Below are 16550 nucleotides of genomic sequence, written 5' to 3'. Positions count from 1 at the left end.
GTGGCCAGTGGGGTGGGGGGCAGGCAGTGCCCGGCAGCCCATCAGTTCCCGTAGATCACCCACCCGCTCTCCCTGGCAGATTCTGATCATGGACGTGATTGAGGTGGTGCCTGAGCCTGGCCAGCCTCTCACCAAGAACAAGTTCAAAGTCCTGTACGAGAAGGAGCAGAAGGGGCCTGTGACTGCCCTGTGCCACTGCAACGGCCACCTGGTGTCGGCCATCGGCCAGAAGGTGCACACCTCCCCACCCAGCCCAGCACCTGCCACTCAGCACCTGCCACTCAGCACCCACAGCTTACCGCCTGCACACCCCCACCCCCAGATCTTCCTGTGGAGCCTGCGGGCCAGTGAGCTGACAGGCATGGCCTTCATCGACACACAGCTCTACATCCACCAGATGATCAGCGTCAAGAACTTCATCCTGGCTGCGGACGTCATGAAGAGCATCTCGCTGCTTCGCTACCAGGAAGAGAGCAAGACGCTGAGCCTTGTGTCGCGGGTACCATGAGGGGCCGGGCTGTACAGTGGGGGTGGGGCGGTGCTGGCCCCAGGCCAACCCTGACCCCCCCCCCCATCTTCAGGACGCCAAGCCCCTGGAAGTGTACAGCGTGGACTTCATGGTGGACAACGCACAGCTGGGTTTCCTTGGTAAGCAAGCACAGGGTTGGGGGACTGGGGTGGGGTCCCCGAGGCTTCAGGGGTGGCTGGGGCTGACTTTGGGCTCTGCTCCCTAGTGTCTGACCGTGATCGAAACCTCATGGTATACATGTACCTGCCGGAAGGTGAGCCCTCCCACCTCAGCCGGGCAGGTGTGGGAGGTGTGGGTGTGTGAGGAGCAGGCAGAGACCTGCAGTCCCTCTGGTGCAGCCAAGGAGAGCTTCGGGGGCATGCGGCTGCTGCGCCGGGCGGACTTCCACGTGGGTGCCCACGTGAACACATTCTGGAGGACCCCATGCCGGGGGGCTGCCGAGGGGCCCAGCAAGAAGTCGGTTGTGTGGGAGAACAAGCACATCACGTGGTTTGGTGAGTGCTGGGCGGGGGTGGGTGGTAGGGGGCGGGGGTCTGCCTAGCTCACACTGGGTCCCTACAGCCACACTGGACGGCGGCATTGGGCTCCTGCTGCCTATGCAGGAGAAGACCTACCGGAGGCTGCTGATGCTGCAGAATGCGCTCACCACCATGCTGCCTCACCATGCTGGCCTCAACCCCCGTGCCTTCCGGTGAGCCACCACACACCTGTGCCCCACCCCCCACCCCACCCCCCCAGATCTGTCCTGACCCCGCTGCCCTCGTGCCCCCCAGGATGCTGCACGTGGACCGGCGCGTCCTACAGAACGCTGTGCGCAATGTCCTGGACGGGGAGCTGCTCAACCGCTACCTGTACCTGAGCACCATGGAGCGTGGCGAGCTGGCCAAGAAGATTGGCACCACGCCTGACATCGTGAGCGCCCCTCCCCCTTTCCCTCCCCCTCCCCCTCCCTCCCCCCTCCCCTCACCTGCCATCTCTCCCCACAGATCCTGGATGACCTGTTGGAGACAGATCGAGTCACTGCCCACTTCTAGAGCCCCAGATACTTCCACTTCTCCCACCCTCTTTTTGTACAAAATACGAAGAAAGACATTTGTTTGATTTGAAAAGAGCGTGTGTCATTGCACAGCCCCAGGGCATCCCCCGGCCCCAGGCCCCGGTCATTCCAGTGCACTCAGGTGTTGGGTATCCATGCCTCTGGCCCAGCCAGCCTAGTCAGCCCGCGGCCCGGCGAGCTCTGCAGTCCTCCTGTCCCAGGCTCCCTAGGTCTCCAGGTATTCAAACAGCCCTTCGGTTTTGGGCATGAGGCCCAGGTGGACCAGGACTCGAACCAGGAAGGCTGTGAGCCGCATCGACAGGGTCTCCAGCCTGGGATGGTGGGTCATGGCATTGTAGGATGGTGGGGAGTGGGCCCTGGCCCCCTGCCTGCTGGCCCCCGGCCCACTGGCTCACCTCAGGGCCACTTCAAACTTGAAGGTCTCCCAGACGACCCTGATGTGGCGCAGAACACTGGCACCGTAGACATTTTGGCATCCTGCATCCACCAGGCGGCTCCAGCCCCTGACCGCACTGCACAGAGACACGGTCAGCGCGGCCGGGCCCCTGGCCCTGCCCCCCACCCCAGCTCCCTGGCCCCCACCTCTTGGCCATGAGGAAGTAGCGGTCAACAGGGGCACCCAGGGCAGTGTTGATGGCGCGCACGGTGTTGACATTGCGCAGCACAAGCAGCATGGAGCGCGGCAGGGCCTTGAGCACAGCCATGATGTCCTCGAAGTGCTCCCGCGCCATGTCCTGCATGTAGGCCGCCTCCTTGTGGCTCAGCAGGTGTGAGTGCCACAGCTGCCCCAGGCGCACAGGCCGCTGCATAAGCACCTCGGAGAACAGGAAGTAGTCTGGGGGGGGCCTGAGCCAGGGCTGCGCACCCTCCACGCCTCACACCCGCCCCCGGCCTCACCTTGAACCCCGAGCGCGGCTGCATGTGTCTTCATGGCAGCCTCATCCCTCAGAATGATGGCTCTCCACAGCTGGCACAGGGCGGACCGGTCCCTGTGGGGGCCCAGCCATGAGGCAGGGCTGGAAAGCCCAGCAGTGGGGGAAAGTGCCCCCCCTACCCCCGGCCCCCAGCTCACTTCTCATCCAGAAACTGGTACAGCCCGTGGTCCAGCAGCACCAGCTCGGCCTTCCCATCCAGGCCTTTCCGCACCAGAACTAGGGACACGGCGTGTGGGCTTACGCCACCGCGCCCTGGCCCCTGATCTGACCCCCCACCCTAGGGCTGTCTTACCGTTGCCAGGGTGGGGGTCGGAGTGGATGAAGCCCGTATAAAATATCTGCTCGGCGAAAGCCTGGATCAGCTTCGCTGCGACCTGGGGTGGGGCAGGCGGGCTGCCGTCACCCGGCACGTGGGCACCCCCCCCCCCAGCCGGGGCACCCTCCCCAGGCACAGCACGCACGTCCTGCACCGCCAGCCCCATGGTCTTGATGGCCTCCACGTCGTTGACCTTGCAGCCCTCGCAGAATTCCGCGGTCAGCACACGCTGGGGGAGAACAGGAGCCTGAGCTCAGCAGGCCCGAGCACCCCCGCCCGGGAGGGCCCAGCCCACCTTGCTAGATGTGTCCCAGTGCACGCGGGGCACCACCACGTAGCGGAAGTGTTGCAGCTCCCGCGCACAGCGCTCAGCGTTGCGGCCCTCGTTCTCAAAGTCCAGCTCCTGGGCCAGGGTCCCCTTCAGGTCCTGGTGGCCACAATGGGCGTCAGGGGTCTGGGTTGGGAGCCAGCCCACCGCTGGCCCAGGCAGGACCCCAGGGTACCTGCAGGACCCAGCTGAAGCCGAAGCTGGGGTGCATGAGCTCCACGAGCCGGAGCAGGAGCTCCAGGGTGTGGATGTCGCCGTCGAAGCGGTCCCGCAGGTCGATGTACTGCACCTGCAGGGGGAGGCTGCAGGCAGGGCTGCCGCCAGGGCCCCGGTGCCCACTGTGGTGCCCGGCTGCCCGCGTACCTTCACGGCCACAGCAGTGCCATCGTGCAGGGTGGCACGGTGCACCTGGGCCAGGCTCGCTGCGGCGACGGGCTGGTAGTCAAACTCCTGGAAGAGCTCGTGGGGTGGGGCCTGGAAGTCCTCAAGGAATAGCTCGTCCACCTGGCAGGAGAGTGGTCTTGGAGCAGCGTGGGGGTCCCCACCTCCCAACCTCTCCTCTCCCAAGAGCAGTGCTCACCTCCTGAAAGCCACGCGTGAGAGCCCTGTCCTCCAGCACCCGCAGCGTCTTGATGTACTCGGGGGGCAGCAGGTGGTTGAAGGAGCATAGCCCCTGGCCCAGCTTCACATAAAGGCCCCCATTGCTGATGGCCCCAGCCACCAGGGCGTCGGCTGCCCGCTGGTGACACGCAGACATCACCTCCAGGTACCCCGGGCTGTTCTGACCACAGGTGTGGAGGAAGGGATGGGGGCAGGCAGGTATCTCCTCGGTCCTCCACCCCCAACTCCTCCAGGACACCCATACCCCCACCGCCTCCACAGACAGGCCCAGCCGGGCCAGGACGCAGGGACAAACCTCTTCCACCCCTCGCAGGATGACATTTGTGCACCACCAGTAGTCCAGGGAGATCTGCAGGCCGACCCTCAAAGACCTGCCGGCAGAGGTGCCCTCAGCCCCAGTAGGCACTTGTCTCAGGCCCCACCAGCCCCTTGGACCAATGGGAGCACCTGGTGCGGGGGGTCTGCTGGGCTCTCAGGACAGTGTTGCCAGCAAGTCAACCTGAGCTCCTGGTCCACAGAACAGGCAGCCCACACCCACACCAGCCCTCAGGCCCTGAACACACACTGACTGGCACCCAGGCCCTGACAAGCAGGCATGTTCTTTTCAGTCTTTGCAAACGCTCAGTAGTACCCAGGAGCCAGCACAGCTGTCATGGCTGTGGACATGCCCACACACTGGGTCCCGCCACCTCTGCACTCAGACTGGGACCTGAGGTCTGGAGCTGAGGGCTGGCCCAGAGCAGACCCACAAGCCCAGACTGATGTGACCAAGCCAGTGAGGTGAATGGGGAGAACACGGGTCTCCCCTCAGCAGAATGCCAGCCTAGGCGTTGGGGGACGGCTGAACCTGAGAACCACTGCATGGCGACCGTAACAGTACAAGTGAATTCACCCAAGAATTGCCACAGGTGCTGAGCTGGCAGCAGATGGGCGTAGGCGCCAACGGGACAGACAGAAGTCCTGTGCCCGCTCCCCCATCTGTGCACTAGCAGACAGACCCACACCGGGGTCAGCAAGCCTTTTCTTTAGGAGGTTAGACAGTAAATGTGGCCTGGTGGCCTCCGCTTGCGGGGGCACCGCTGTAACTCCGAGAAGCTCTTTATGGGTCAGCAGCCGTAGCTACCTGTGAGCCCTGCATTTGGCGCGGGGCTCACTGTACAGTGTTATGACCCATACCCCAAAATGTGTCAAGGTCATCATGTGACATACTTAATGCCACCCAGCTCTTGGAAGGTTGCCTCCAAACCCACGTGACTTCCTGAGCGACAGCAGTGTCTGAGGCTCATCACAGCCTGGGCAGTTCACACCTGGTGGGGGAGTTACAGCTCAAGGGTAGATTGTGTGCTTAAGCAGGCACCAGGTCCTGGGTTCAATACCCAGCACCTCTATCAAAAAAAAAAGTTTATGCCAACAAGGGGCTCTGCCAGCCAGAAATGAGGGCCTGGGGTTTAGAGGCTTTGAGCCAAGTGGTTGATAATCCAATCAATCAGGCTCGTGTAATGAAACTCCAAGAGAAGCTCTGGACACCAGAACTTGGGGGTGAGACGCGTGTACGTCATGGGGACGACAGGAGCTGATGGGTCTGAGGACGTGTAAGTTCCAAGGCTGGGATCTCACAGACCTCAGCCTGTGTGCCTCTTCCTTTTGCTGGTTCTGATTTGTATCTTTGGCTATAGTCACACCATAATCATAAGCACAGCACTTTCTCGAGTTCTCCCAGGAAACTGCCAGAACTGAGGAGTCTGCTGGGACCCCCTCCCCCAACTTGTAGCCAGTGGTTTGAAGTAAGGGGACCCATGGGAACTCTGGAACTTGCAGCTGCTGTCAGATGCCCTAGGGGTCTGAGGAGACCGTGCCCTGGCCCTGAGTTTAGCCATGAGAACCAAGGAGGCACTGAGGGACCGTTCCTGAATGGAGGAGATTAGACGTGGCCCCTGGACCAGGTCCTTGTGCTGAAAAGGTTGTTCCTGGGGAGCCTGGTAACACAGGAAGGGGTCTGAGGGTGAGAGGGTCAGAACAATCAGTTTCCTGATTGCAGTTGTGGAGGAGAAAGTCCTTGTTTAGGAAATACACTCAAGGTTTCAGGGCACAGTGACAACTTTGTAAATGTTTCAACAAGAAAAAAGTTCTTTTGTATTATTAGTTCAACTTCTTTGGACATTTGAAATTGTGTCAAAAAAAAAAAAAAAGCCCACAGGATTTTTAAAAGTTAAAATTAAGTAAGGGGTGTTGTAAGAAACCAGGGGCCCGATGCCACGGCTACCACGCCAGTGCCTGGGCATATGAGGTGTGGCCTGGCCCCTGCCCTCCCACAGCAGAACGAGCTCCCACCTCCCTCTGGCGAGCTGGTCCTGCCTTACGCCTTCCTGGGGCTCCAGCACGTACAATGCCCCGTTATCCGGGACGTGCTGCAGGTCCCAGAGGCCCTGTGGTACCCCCACACCCAGCCAGGGGCGCTCCGTTGGGCTGGCCTGTCCCAGCGACTGTTAGGGCTCAGAGTGGACAAGAACGTGCAGACAGTGGGAAGATAATAGTTCTAGCTCCCTCCCGACCAACCCCGGCTCGGCCTCTGAGGCCAGCTATGAGAGCACCCCTCTCAGGAGGGAAGTGGACAAGGCAGGTACCGGAGTCTGCCCCGGGTCTAACTCAGGGAACAGCAGCGCAGATGAGGTGGGAAGTGGGCTGGCCCAGGCCTGCTGAGCACACGTCAGAGCCAGGCTGCACAGCGACAGTCCCCGCAGGGCAGGCTCACAGGTGAGCCCATGTCAGCCTCTGCCCTCATGGACCTCCAGGCTGTGGAGACTGGGGAGCCCTGTGGAAGAGGGCGGCTAGGAGCTCCAGGCAAACCCACCCATCAAAAGACAACTGGGGCTGGCGGGGCACAGCCACTGCCAGCAAGCTGAGGAAGGAAGGGCTCACTTCGTCCCCAAGGTGGGATGAGGTAAAGCACTCAGCCACCTGCCTGCCTCAGCTGCTTTGGGAAATCTCAGTGAAGCTCAGCCGAGGGCCCAGGTGCCTGGCATCCCGGGGGCAGCAGGCACTCGGAGCTGGCAGAGCGGGACACACCCCAGCAGCTCCCTGAACAAGGCCTCGTGGGAGCCCCTCCCCAGGCAGGTGTGAACCCCCTCCAACGCTGCATCTGGGTAGACTGAGGCTCCACCGAGGGCTAAGAGCTGCCCTCAGGACTTTGTGGCTGAAGGAGCCTCTGGATCTAGGGGGGCAGAAGCGCCTGCCCACAGGGCCCCCACAAGGATATGGCCCCACCCCGTGTCATGCCTGGGACGTATAGGGTGTGAGGGGCGCCTCTGGCCCAAGGCACCCTTGACACGAGTGACCAGACACGGCAGCCCTCCCCTCTGAGCCCCAAACTGTCTGGATGCCAACTGTCCTTGGGAGAGTAGGGGAGCGAGAAGGAAGATGGGCAGAGGCCTGGGGCAGGGGTGGGCCTGAAGGGTGTGTGCAGGCCATGCCTCATGTGGCCAGTGTGGATCTGCCTGCTTGGCTGCCCCATCAGGTAGCCCAGACACCTGGAAGGGAGCTCAAAAGTTTCCAGCAAAATCCCGCAGCCCCTCCCAGGCCCAGCTCAAGGCCCACATGTCAGAGGACAGGGCTGGCAGAGAGAAAGCACGGTGCCGCCCGCCCCTCCTACCTGCTGAAGCGCCCGATGCCGTCCACCGTGAGTCGCATCCTCCTCCTCTCCTGCGGCTCAGCTGTGAAATACCGCACTCCCAGGAGCAGGGGCACCCCCAACACAGTGGCCGAGAACGCCTTCTTCCACAGGGGCTGGGGTCTCAAGGACCTGGAGGGCGACAGGTACACAGCCCGGGTTCTTCTTATTGGCCTGCCCCTCTGTCCCTCCCGCCTCCGGCTCTCCAGGCCAGAGCCTGTCCCAGCCGCTGCACTGGGAGCCTCTGCAGGCAGCATCCACTCCAGACGCCTGTGTGGTCACTTCAGCGCTTTGACCATCAGGGCCAAGTCCCCTTACCTGATACCCACAGACACCTGATTCTAGGCTCCAAGGGGACAGTGGACACAGAAAACAGGCTACACGGGAATCAGCTCAAGGGCAGGGCTGTGACCCTCGTGGGACCAGGGCCACCTACACTGTACAGACTTACAGCTACTGTCCCCCTGGCTGATGGCCCAACTGGACTGCAAGTGTCAGGACAGCAGAGCCCGGCTGAGACGCACAGGCAGCCCACACTGAATAAGGTGGGAGTTTAAGACAAGGAACCCAAAGGGAGAGGCACCCAGGGGGAGCCCCAGCACCCAGCCCCGAGCCACCTGACCGTCAACGAGAGTGAGCACTTGGGTGACTACTCTGCTGCTCCAGGCCTGAGCCCCACCTCTGGCCGCCTTCCCACTCCTCCCCCTCCATCCCACCTGCATCCCTTCTACTCCCCCGTTCACTGCAGCCCCACCTCCGTCCACTCTGGGACCATCACTGCTTTCTTCAGAGCACACGGCCATCTGCTCTCGATGCTGCTGCCAGGGAGTCCCAGCCCCAAACACCGGTCCCAGGCCAGGACCCTAGAAGCTGTGGACCCCAGTGTACCGCATGCAGGAGCAAGCACCTCCTGTCTTGGAGTGTGCACAGAGGAGGTCCAGCCTCAGGCCCCACAGCAGAAGTCATCCCCACCTGGAGAAGGGCATGTGCCCTGGAAGGTGCCTGTGGCTGTGGGGAACTCACCATCTTGTAGGCGGGACCCTGAGGTTTCTCTGGAAGAAGGCGGCAGGGGACGGCCAAGGCTTCGGCCTGCTTTGCAGCAGTGCTAAGTGGAAGTGGCAGAGTTGGGGCTGCAAAGTGAGCAGAACGCACATGGTCAGAGGCTGGGCTCCCTCCACCTCCCCACAAACACGTCTCTGAGGCTGTCAGTGATTCCTGGGGTCTGTCCGTGTTTGGCTCAGGAAGGGAGAGACAACCCACCTGTAAGACCAAGCCTGAGGCCACAAGCGTCACACGAGAGAAGGCAGTCTGCACCGGGGCTTCCTCCTCGGACGCACTGACAGGCCACTAGAGATGCCTGCCTTCCAACATCCCCTCCGTCCCTGCCCCTAACACCCTGCTGTTTCCTGCTGCTGAGACCAGCGGCCTCGGACAGGCACTCTGTGTTTCCTGAGGAAGTGTCAAGAATCAGCACACACCAGGAGGAAGCTGTGCCTTGTGGACTCGCTGTTCAGAAAGCCAGTGAAGGCACAAGGAGCTTCCACTTGCTGAGACCACGGCAGAGGCGGAGACCTGGGAAGCTTCTACTGGAGGAGGGAGGGGAAGACCGGGCACCAGATGTGCCACAGCCAGCAGCTCATGGAGAGGGTCCAAACGCCAGGGGGACCGCACAAGGCGCTGCCCTACTTGTGGCCGCGGGAACATCCTGGCTCTCTTGTGCCTGGTGGAAGTCTTGCTTGCCCAATCTTATTTGAATTATGGGGCCTCAAGAGTTCCTCAACCACAAATTCCCCAACTGCAAATTCTCAGTTTCTAGAGCAAAGCAAGTCACAGTCCACAGCACAGATGTTAATGTTGTTATGAACACTGGGTCAAATAAGGAACTGACTTTCCAGCCACTTTCTAGCCAAAGTACACAGCCCTGAAGACAATTTCAAGGATGCAAAACAACACAAAAGTCAAAGGAAAATGTCCATGACCTATTGTCCCAAAAGAGGGGCTGACAGCTCTGCTCAGCAAGGCCACACACAGCAATACAGATCCTCGAGGAAAACCCCGCAGAGCCAAGAATGGTGGCCAGAGGCAGCCAGGTGGTGCGGGCTGGCAGCGGTGGACTCAGGGGCTTTCTGGGGAAGAGCAGTCCCACACGGCCTATCCCCGCCATCCTCCTGGCCCACGTGACCTGACTGGGCCAGGTGCGCACAGTAGGCCAGGAAGCCTGGAGGACGGGTGTCTGGGACCATCGATGGAGGACACTTGCTCAGAACATTAGGAAGTGCCTGCAGGACGGCTGGCCACAGGCTGGGGTCCCGGCTATCGGCCGCCTCACGTAAGACAAGGGTGCGCGACAACAGCAGGTGTGCAGGGCAAGCCCACCGGCCTCCCCGGACGCAGCTCTGCCAGGCTGTCTGGCTCCTGGTGCCCTCTGCGGGGTCTCCAGACCCTCCCTCACCCTAACTCCTCACCTGAGTCTACATCTTTGACCGCACACACCCTGCCCGCAAGGAGCCATGGGTGACCAGGGACCACGGCCAGAACCCTCCCGCCCACACCCCTTGTTGCTCCCTCGTCCACTGCAGCCCCACCCTGTCCACCCCGAGCCCGTCACTGCTTCCTTCAGAGCACACGGCCATCCGCTCTCGACACTGATGCCAGGGAGTCCCAGCTCCGAATCCCGGTCCCAGGCCAGGACCCTGGCGGCCGTGGACCCCAGCACACCGCACGTAGGAGCAAGCACCTCCTGTCCCAGCACAGCACCAGGTGGGAGGGAGGAGGGGAGCCTGCGTCCTGGCAGCCGTGGGTCTTCCCTGTGGACACTGGAGAGGGCCTCCCAGGCAGAGGAAGCTAGGAAAGTGAGGGCATTTCTGGGGAGGAGGAGGCCTGTGTGGCTCGTGACTGGGAAACATAATGTGTGCTCAGGGGTGGGGAGGGCGCCCAGACAGGAAAGGGTGAGTGGCAAAGTGAGCTGGAGCCAGGTGAGGTGTCCCAAGAGCCCAAGGGTTCCCACAGGGAGGGGGCGCATGCTGGGGTGGTCAGCCCGGGAGGCAGCAGGGACAAGTGCCTGGTGAGAGGGGCTGGAGCCCGAGTGACAGCTGTGGTTTTTTGGTGTGATGGAGCCAAATGGATTCAGGACCAGCACGAGGAGCCAGGCAAGATGAGCCGAGGCCGGCACCCCGCACACCAGCTGCCCGCTCCTCTGGCTGGTGAGGGTTCTGTCATGACTCTGGGCTCCTCAGCAAGACCACAGCCCACGGAGTAAGAAATGGCGACAGCCAGCAGCTGCCAGCCAGGCTCCACAATCCTTATCAGTGACCCTGAGAATCCCCAGGGTGGGACGCTCTCTAAACGACAGCCTGGCTTCCAGAAAGCCATTAGGATCCACAAGTTGAGAACTGTGGGTGCTGGGCACAGCCATTCATTAATTCAACTTCATAAACACCTGCGATTTTTCATAAGAAAATTTTTAAAAAGTCACGAGAAAAAACGTGGGAAGACTTTGCACCAAGTGCAAAGTATGAAGTCTGACTGGACCTCAATCTGAGCGAAAGCACCTACAAAACGCATTTCAGGGACAACAGGTATCAGGGGTCACGGTTAGTATTTTTAGGCAAGACGGTTACCGTGGCTACATAAGAGTATATTCTTGTTTAAGGGATGCACATTGAAGTGTTTAGAGATTATGTGTCAAAATGTCTCTGAGTTACTTTCAAATGGTCCAATGACAACAAAATATGTATTTTCAAACAGAAATAGGAACAAGCAGGGCAAGATACTAATAACGGATAAATCTGGGCAGTGGCATCTGGGTAATTTACTATCTGGTACCACGCTGTCTGCCTGCCCCTATGTTTAAATGCTTGCAATGCATCTGCTATACTCTCAACGTCCCGGCCAGCAAGGTGGCATCTGGGAGGTGAGGCAGCCGGTGCAGGGCAGGGTCCTCGCCTGGGATGATTCTGTGCCCAGGACACCTGGCACTGTCTGGAGACACTCTTAGTTGTCACAGCATTGAGGAGGTTGAGGCCAGGGATGCTGCCCAACACCAGACATGGGACGGCCCCGCCCCAGGGACTCCGGTAGAGGCTGAGTGGCCTGGGGCAGTCTCTGTACCCAGACATCTAGGGCCGAGTTGGAATCCAGGCTCTGGCACTTAACAGCCATGCAACATGGGAAAATCACTTCCCACCCCGTGCCTCAGTTTCCCTGTCTATACAGTAGGGACCACTGTGCTGCTAGAGTTCGGGTAGAGCGAACTGACACCTGTAGATGCTAAGGTCACCCTGGGGTCAAGGAGCTGCCCGTCTCCCCCTGGCCCTCCTCACTGCGCCAAGCTGCCTGCTAGTCCCCAATGCCCTTACCCTCCTTCCAGCAACTCTGCCCCTCCCGACCTCTGCAGCCCACCCACCTTACACACAGAAGTACATAGCTGCTGGGTTGTATCCAAATATTAATGTTAAAAGATCGTCAGCTTCCCATTGCTTTTTCAGAAAGAAAAAAGTGTTTAGCCGGGAAGAAACTATAGATCTTTCTCGACTTATGATGGGGGATACCCACTGATAAACCCACTGAGAGCTGAAAATACCTCAAGTCAAAAGTGCATTTAAGATGCAGGACCTACAGAAATCACAGCTCAGCCTGGACATACTGAAACGTGCTCAGAACGCTCACGGCCTACAGCTGGGCAAGACCACCTAGTACAAAGTCTTGTTTTATGAAAAGTGTGGAGTATCTCATGTAACTGACTGAATATTGTACTGAAAGTGAAAAACAGAATGGCTGTCAGTGTACCGGCTGTTCACCCTTGTGATCGCGGGGCCCTTGGGGAGCGGGAGGGAGAATCGTATGTGTATCACTAGCCTGGGAAAAGGGCAAAATCCAAAATTCAAAGCATGCTTTCTACTGAATGTTATCATTTCTGCACCATCATAAAGTCAAAAAGTCGTAAGTCAAACTATTTTGAGTCAGGAGCCCACAGGTGACAAGCTTGGAGACGGGTTACATTCAGACAAAAAGAAATGGTCAGCTGGCTGAGTGGAGGGGCAGCAAGGCCTGTGCCACTGAGACAGAAGAAAAATGGCCAAAGCTGACGGGTAACAAGACTCTGAGACATTAACATTCACAAGGAAAGAGGAGTTGTTCCAGCCCAAGTGCCGGTGACCTGGAGCAGCAGAGCAAAAGGCCTCACGACTCAGAGGGTGCGGCGCCAACGCTGAAGTGAGGGCTGGCAGGGACTGTCCCAGGCACGGCCACTCCAAGACCAGGGCTGAACCCAGCATCACCCCACCTCCCCCAGATGCTCGCACGCCTGCTAGGGGCATGTCTGATTCAGAGGTGGCAGAAGACTGCAACCCTGGGAGAGCACTCATCCTCCAAGTATTGCCACCTGGAGAAGGACCAGAGGCCAACAGGGAGAGTCAGAGGGGCACACTGCAAGGACAGCCCGAAAGGGAAGTGTTGTGCAGCCCAGCCAGGCAGCATCCAGTCAGCGGCCCTTAGGTTTTCTGGTGCCTCCCTGCGGAATGGCACAGAATGCACAGATGGTGCATTAACTCACAGCACCCTGAGCTGACGGGGTGCATGGAGTGGGGCAGGACCCACTGAGCCCACCCGCCTCGCTGACCCTCACCGCGTGCTGGGGGGACTTCCCCCTTCTGACACCTTCCATCTGTGAACAGGAGGTGACAGTGAACACCCTGCCGGGCTGGAAAGGTAAAAAACGGCAGACCTAAGCACCGCACTCAGGGCCTAGCAGATGCTCCAAAAAAGGGAGGCATCTCTGGCAGCAAGATATTCACATGATGCCTCACGTAAGCCACAGAAACTTCTGGTAGATCTGGGAGTGGAGCCCAAGTCAAACAGCTTCCCCGGTTGGCACCCTTCCTATCCCAAAATGGCCTACAGTGACAGCCCCTGTGCAGAGGGGTCCTGACAGCCACAGAGCGGGGCAACACAGTCCCCCAGTCATTAGTAGCAGGGGTTTGCTGAGAAAAAATTAAGTCATCTAAATGACAAATAACCTTAAACATCACTTTCACAGTAAAACATACAGTTCTTTTACAGAGGAGAATGCTAAATATAAATTATTTTACACTAAAGCCCAGGGCCCTGGCTATGCCCCAGCCTCTGAACGCACAGTCGACGCAGCACCAAGTGCTTCTGTGTACAAGGCTCAGTGGCAAGGCCAGAAAAGTAGCGGCCCCGACCATAGTGGGTGTTTTCCCCAGTGAGAGTTTCCTGTCGTTTTCTTAGGGACCACCACAAGCAGGAGCTCTGGCCGCATCTCATCATCCCAGCACCGACCCCTCACTCACCCTCCCGTGACAAACATCGCTCTGGCCGACCCTGGACAGCCATGCAGAGCCTGGCCCAGGCCCACCCTCCAGGCTGCTGTTCTGCCCAGGAGGCCCTTTCCCCAGCCCTGGTTCACCAGGGTCCCCGCCTGCACCCAGCCCACCACCCCCGGCCTTGTATCCCCTCCCACGTGCTTACCACACAGGGGAGTGACAGTGAGTTTCGTCTTTCTCCGCACCAGACCAAGCAGGTCCCACCCCCAGTCACCTCTGCACCTCTGCTAGCACTGTGCTTTCCTAGATAAAGCAGAAACTGCACGAACGCTGGATAAATCGAGGTAAGTGGTGGCCCAAGCGAGGAAGCTGCTGAGCGGCGGCGGAAGGCCGGTCAGGCAGGAAACAGCAGCATCCCTGCGGCAGCCTGGCCCTGCACCAGACTCTAAGGAGAGGCCTCCTGCTGACAACACCTGAGCCCTCCGGGGGGCCAAAGGGCCAGACGAGAACCTGGTTCATTGTAGTACGGGATGCCCAGTGCTTCCCCAAATATCCCCATCACACAGGAGACGGCCACGAAGCTCAAAGACGTCATATGTCTGTAAGTGTGGGGCGGAGCCTGCTGCCGGACCCTCTAGGAACCAGTCCAGGGTCACTTCCACCACATCACATATAACCCAAACCACACTCGGATCCTGGGCACCAGAGCATGGCAGCAAACAGACACGGAGAGGGCTCTGGGCCTCCAGGACACCCTCCCACATACCAGTGCTTGCTCACCAGGTGGTCACACACACACGGCTTGCCGGGACAGTCCTGGCTTACATTTCATGTACCGACATCCTCTCACTTCCAAAGCCTCCTAGTTTGGACAAGATGAGATGCCTCCTCTACCCCGACCTCACACACTTTCTCCCAGCGTGTGCAGAGTCTGTCTGCAGAAACAGTGCTCCTCGGAACCCAACTCACAACCTACAAAGTAGCAAAAAGAGCTTGAGCGGTAACACACAAATAGATATTACAAAGCTCACAAACTCTGTGCATTTTAACACAGAACCATGACCCTGTGCACCCGTTTCAGGCACAAGCTGACTAGTCTGTTGTAGATTAGACACAGTAGATTAGAAGGAAGATGAAAGGTCACTGCAGATAAGCTGGTCCCCAGCAGTAAGAAGCAACTGCTGAGCCTCAAGACAAGGCCTGAAACGACAGGGAGGGCGACAAGAGCCTGGGCAGTTTGACGGCAGGTCAGTAGCCCCACGCGCCACAGCAGGAGAGGAAACAGACGTGTTCTCAGGGTTAGGGAAGTGAGAGACTGGGAACCCAGGCTCTGAAGATGTGGTGGGGGTGACCAGGAATGCCCTGTCCTTTGCCTTCCCAAGGGTCTGTGACCCACTCAGCACCAGTCAGGACCCACAAGCCTCCTGGGCCCCGCTCCACATACTGGTCAGGAGCATCTCCTAATCAGGGGCAAAGACATGCCTGCCCACTCCCTAGGGCTGTCATAGGACTAAGGGACCCGAATGCGTGAAGTAGCTTTAGAAGCTGTGAAAGACCAACCCCGTGTTTCTCTGCCTGACTCTCAGACTGGCAACACTGCATCATCTCAGCCCAAAAACGCCCCTGTGTAACGGAGCTGTTCACTGCAACCCACAAAAGTCAATGCAAGTTCATTTGTATTAACACCTGCACCTACAAGGGCAGGCTTAGAAAACAAGCTTGAGAGAAAGTTCCAAGTTGAGAATGCTGCTGAGCTCCCTCAGTGTCTTCAGCTCCAGAAGAACCCTGTGAGGAAAGGGCTAGGTCCTTGGGGAGGGAGTAGGTCAACGACCACGGCCCCCGCTTTGAAAGGTGCCAATCTGAACTGCGGGGATGCGATAAAATGGGAGCCCGAGGAGGACAAAGAACGGGACAGTCAGCTGCCATTTTCAGGATCAAGAGAAGCCTGAGTTGGGAGGGCAGCCGGGGGCCAGGCAGGAGTCTGGAAGGCCCGAGAAAGGAGGGGCTTCCCGAGACCGGGCTGTAGGGCGTGGCTCCGAACCAGGCAGGTGTCGCCCACCAGAGACCGGCGCCCCCCAACAGCGCCCCACAGCTCTCTCCTGTCCTCAGGCGCGGGGGGGGCAGGTGCCGGCTCAGGACGATCTGGGGTGGGGTGGGAGCCAAGAGAAGAGGGCTCTCGAGGGAGCAGGTAAGAGGAAAGGCGAGGAGGGATCCCAGCCTGGGGTTCCGGCAGAGCCCAAAGCCGTGAGGGTCTCAGGTAGACACGCGGGGCGGGAGACGGGGTAAGGGGGGGGGGTCCATGAGTCCAGGAAGCCACTACACACGCGCGCAGCCGCCTTGGGAACGCGGGTCTCTCTGGGCAGGGGTGCCCACGAGGGGACAAGGCGGGGGCGTCTGAGAGGCAAGCTCCCCTTGCGGAGCCTGCCTCCGAGGAGAGGCGGGGCTCCGGGGCGTGTGCGCTCTAAGCGGTGCCTGCGTCTCGCCAGCAGGGTCTGGGCTTGAGAGCGAGTCTGAAGGGCGGGGTCCCCGGGGGATGCGGAGGCCTCTTTCTAGAGCCCCGAGGGTCCCTCCGGGCTCGGGACGGTCTCTGGGGGCTAGAGGGTCCCGGGCGGGGGGGCACGGGGCCGCGGGGCGGGGTGCCGCGCCAGGGTGGGGGGGCTCACAGGTCTCCACATCTTCGGGCCGCCGCGCCGCGCCGCTCCGCTCCGCTCCCCGCGCCGCTCCGCACGGCTCCCGCAGGATCGCGTCGCCCAGCAGGCCCCGCGGGAGGCAGGCAGTGCGCACGCGCGCTCCGCCCCGGCGGCGGGCGGGAC

The 16550-nt window shown here is 59.9% G+C and overlaps 2 protein-coding genes across 8 annotated transcripts in view; one reads left to right on the top strand and one right to left on the bottom strand.

The window, feature by feature from the left end:
- The window catches only part of CPSF1 (cleavage and polyadenylation specific factor 1), a 14965-nt gene extending 13327 nt beyond the window's left edge, over nt 1-1638 (top strand). The window contains exons 31-38 of one of the 2 annotated variants that reach the window (XM_074352722.1): nt 80-232; nt 323-499; nt 582-648; nt 735-782; nt 868-1023; nt 1132-1220; nt 1303-1441; nt 1516-1638. In XM_074352722.1, coding sequence (XP_074208823.1) covers nt 80-232; nt 323-499; nt 582-648; nt 735-782; nt 868-1023; nt 1132-1220; nt 1303-1437 — 825 coding nt within the window. In that variant the 3' untranslated portion in view covers nt 1438-1441; nt 1516-1638. Of the gene's footprint in view, nt 1-79; nt 233-322; nt 500-581; nt 649-734; nt 783-867; nt 1024-1090; nt 1221-1302; nt 1442-1515 lie in introns of both variants that reach the window. The other variant, XM_074352724.1, reaches the window with a different exon arrangement.
- Nucleotides 1622-16550, bottom strand: ADCK5 (aarF domain containing kinase 5). 6 transcript variants are annotated; one of them, XM_074352817.1, is made up of 15 exons: nt 16401-16549; nt 8477-8583; nt 7436-7585; nt 4082-4157; nt 3746-3946; nt 3529-3669; nt 3341-3454; nt 3133-3264; nt 2983-3066; nt 2814-2895; nt 2659-2737; nt 2484-2575; nt 2169-2421; nt 1982-2098; nt 1622-1897 (listed from the first exon to the last, which is right to left on the bottom strand). In XM_074352817.1, the coding sequence occupies exons 1-15, from the start codon at nt 16410-16412 to the stop codon at nt 1792-1794; spliced, it is 1746 nt and encodes a 581-aa protein (XP_074208918.1). In that variant the 5' UTR covers nt 16413-16549; the 3' UTR covers nt 1622-1791. The 6 variants fall into 6 exon arrangements, with proteins under 6 accessions (XP_074208918.1, XP_074208917.1, XP_045377278.1 ...); XM_074352816.1 differs by having other exon boundaries at nt 2814-3066; nt 16401-16550; XM_045521322.2 differs by lacking the exon at nt 16401-16549 and adding an exon at nt 8714-9972 and having other exon boundaries at nt 2814-3066.

Source organism: Camelus bactrianus, chromosome 25 (genome assembly GCF_048773025.1).
Source record: "Camelus bactrianus isolate YW-2024 breed Bactrian camel chromosome 25, ASM4877302v1, whole genome shotgun sequence".
In the NCBI taxonomy this organism is placed as follows: Eukaryota; Metazoa; Chordata; class Mammalia; order Artiodactyla; family Camelidae; genus Camelus; species Camelus bactrianus.
This window is presented reverse-complemented; position numbering and strand designations above follow the sequence as displayed.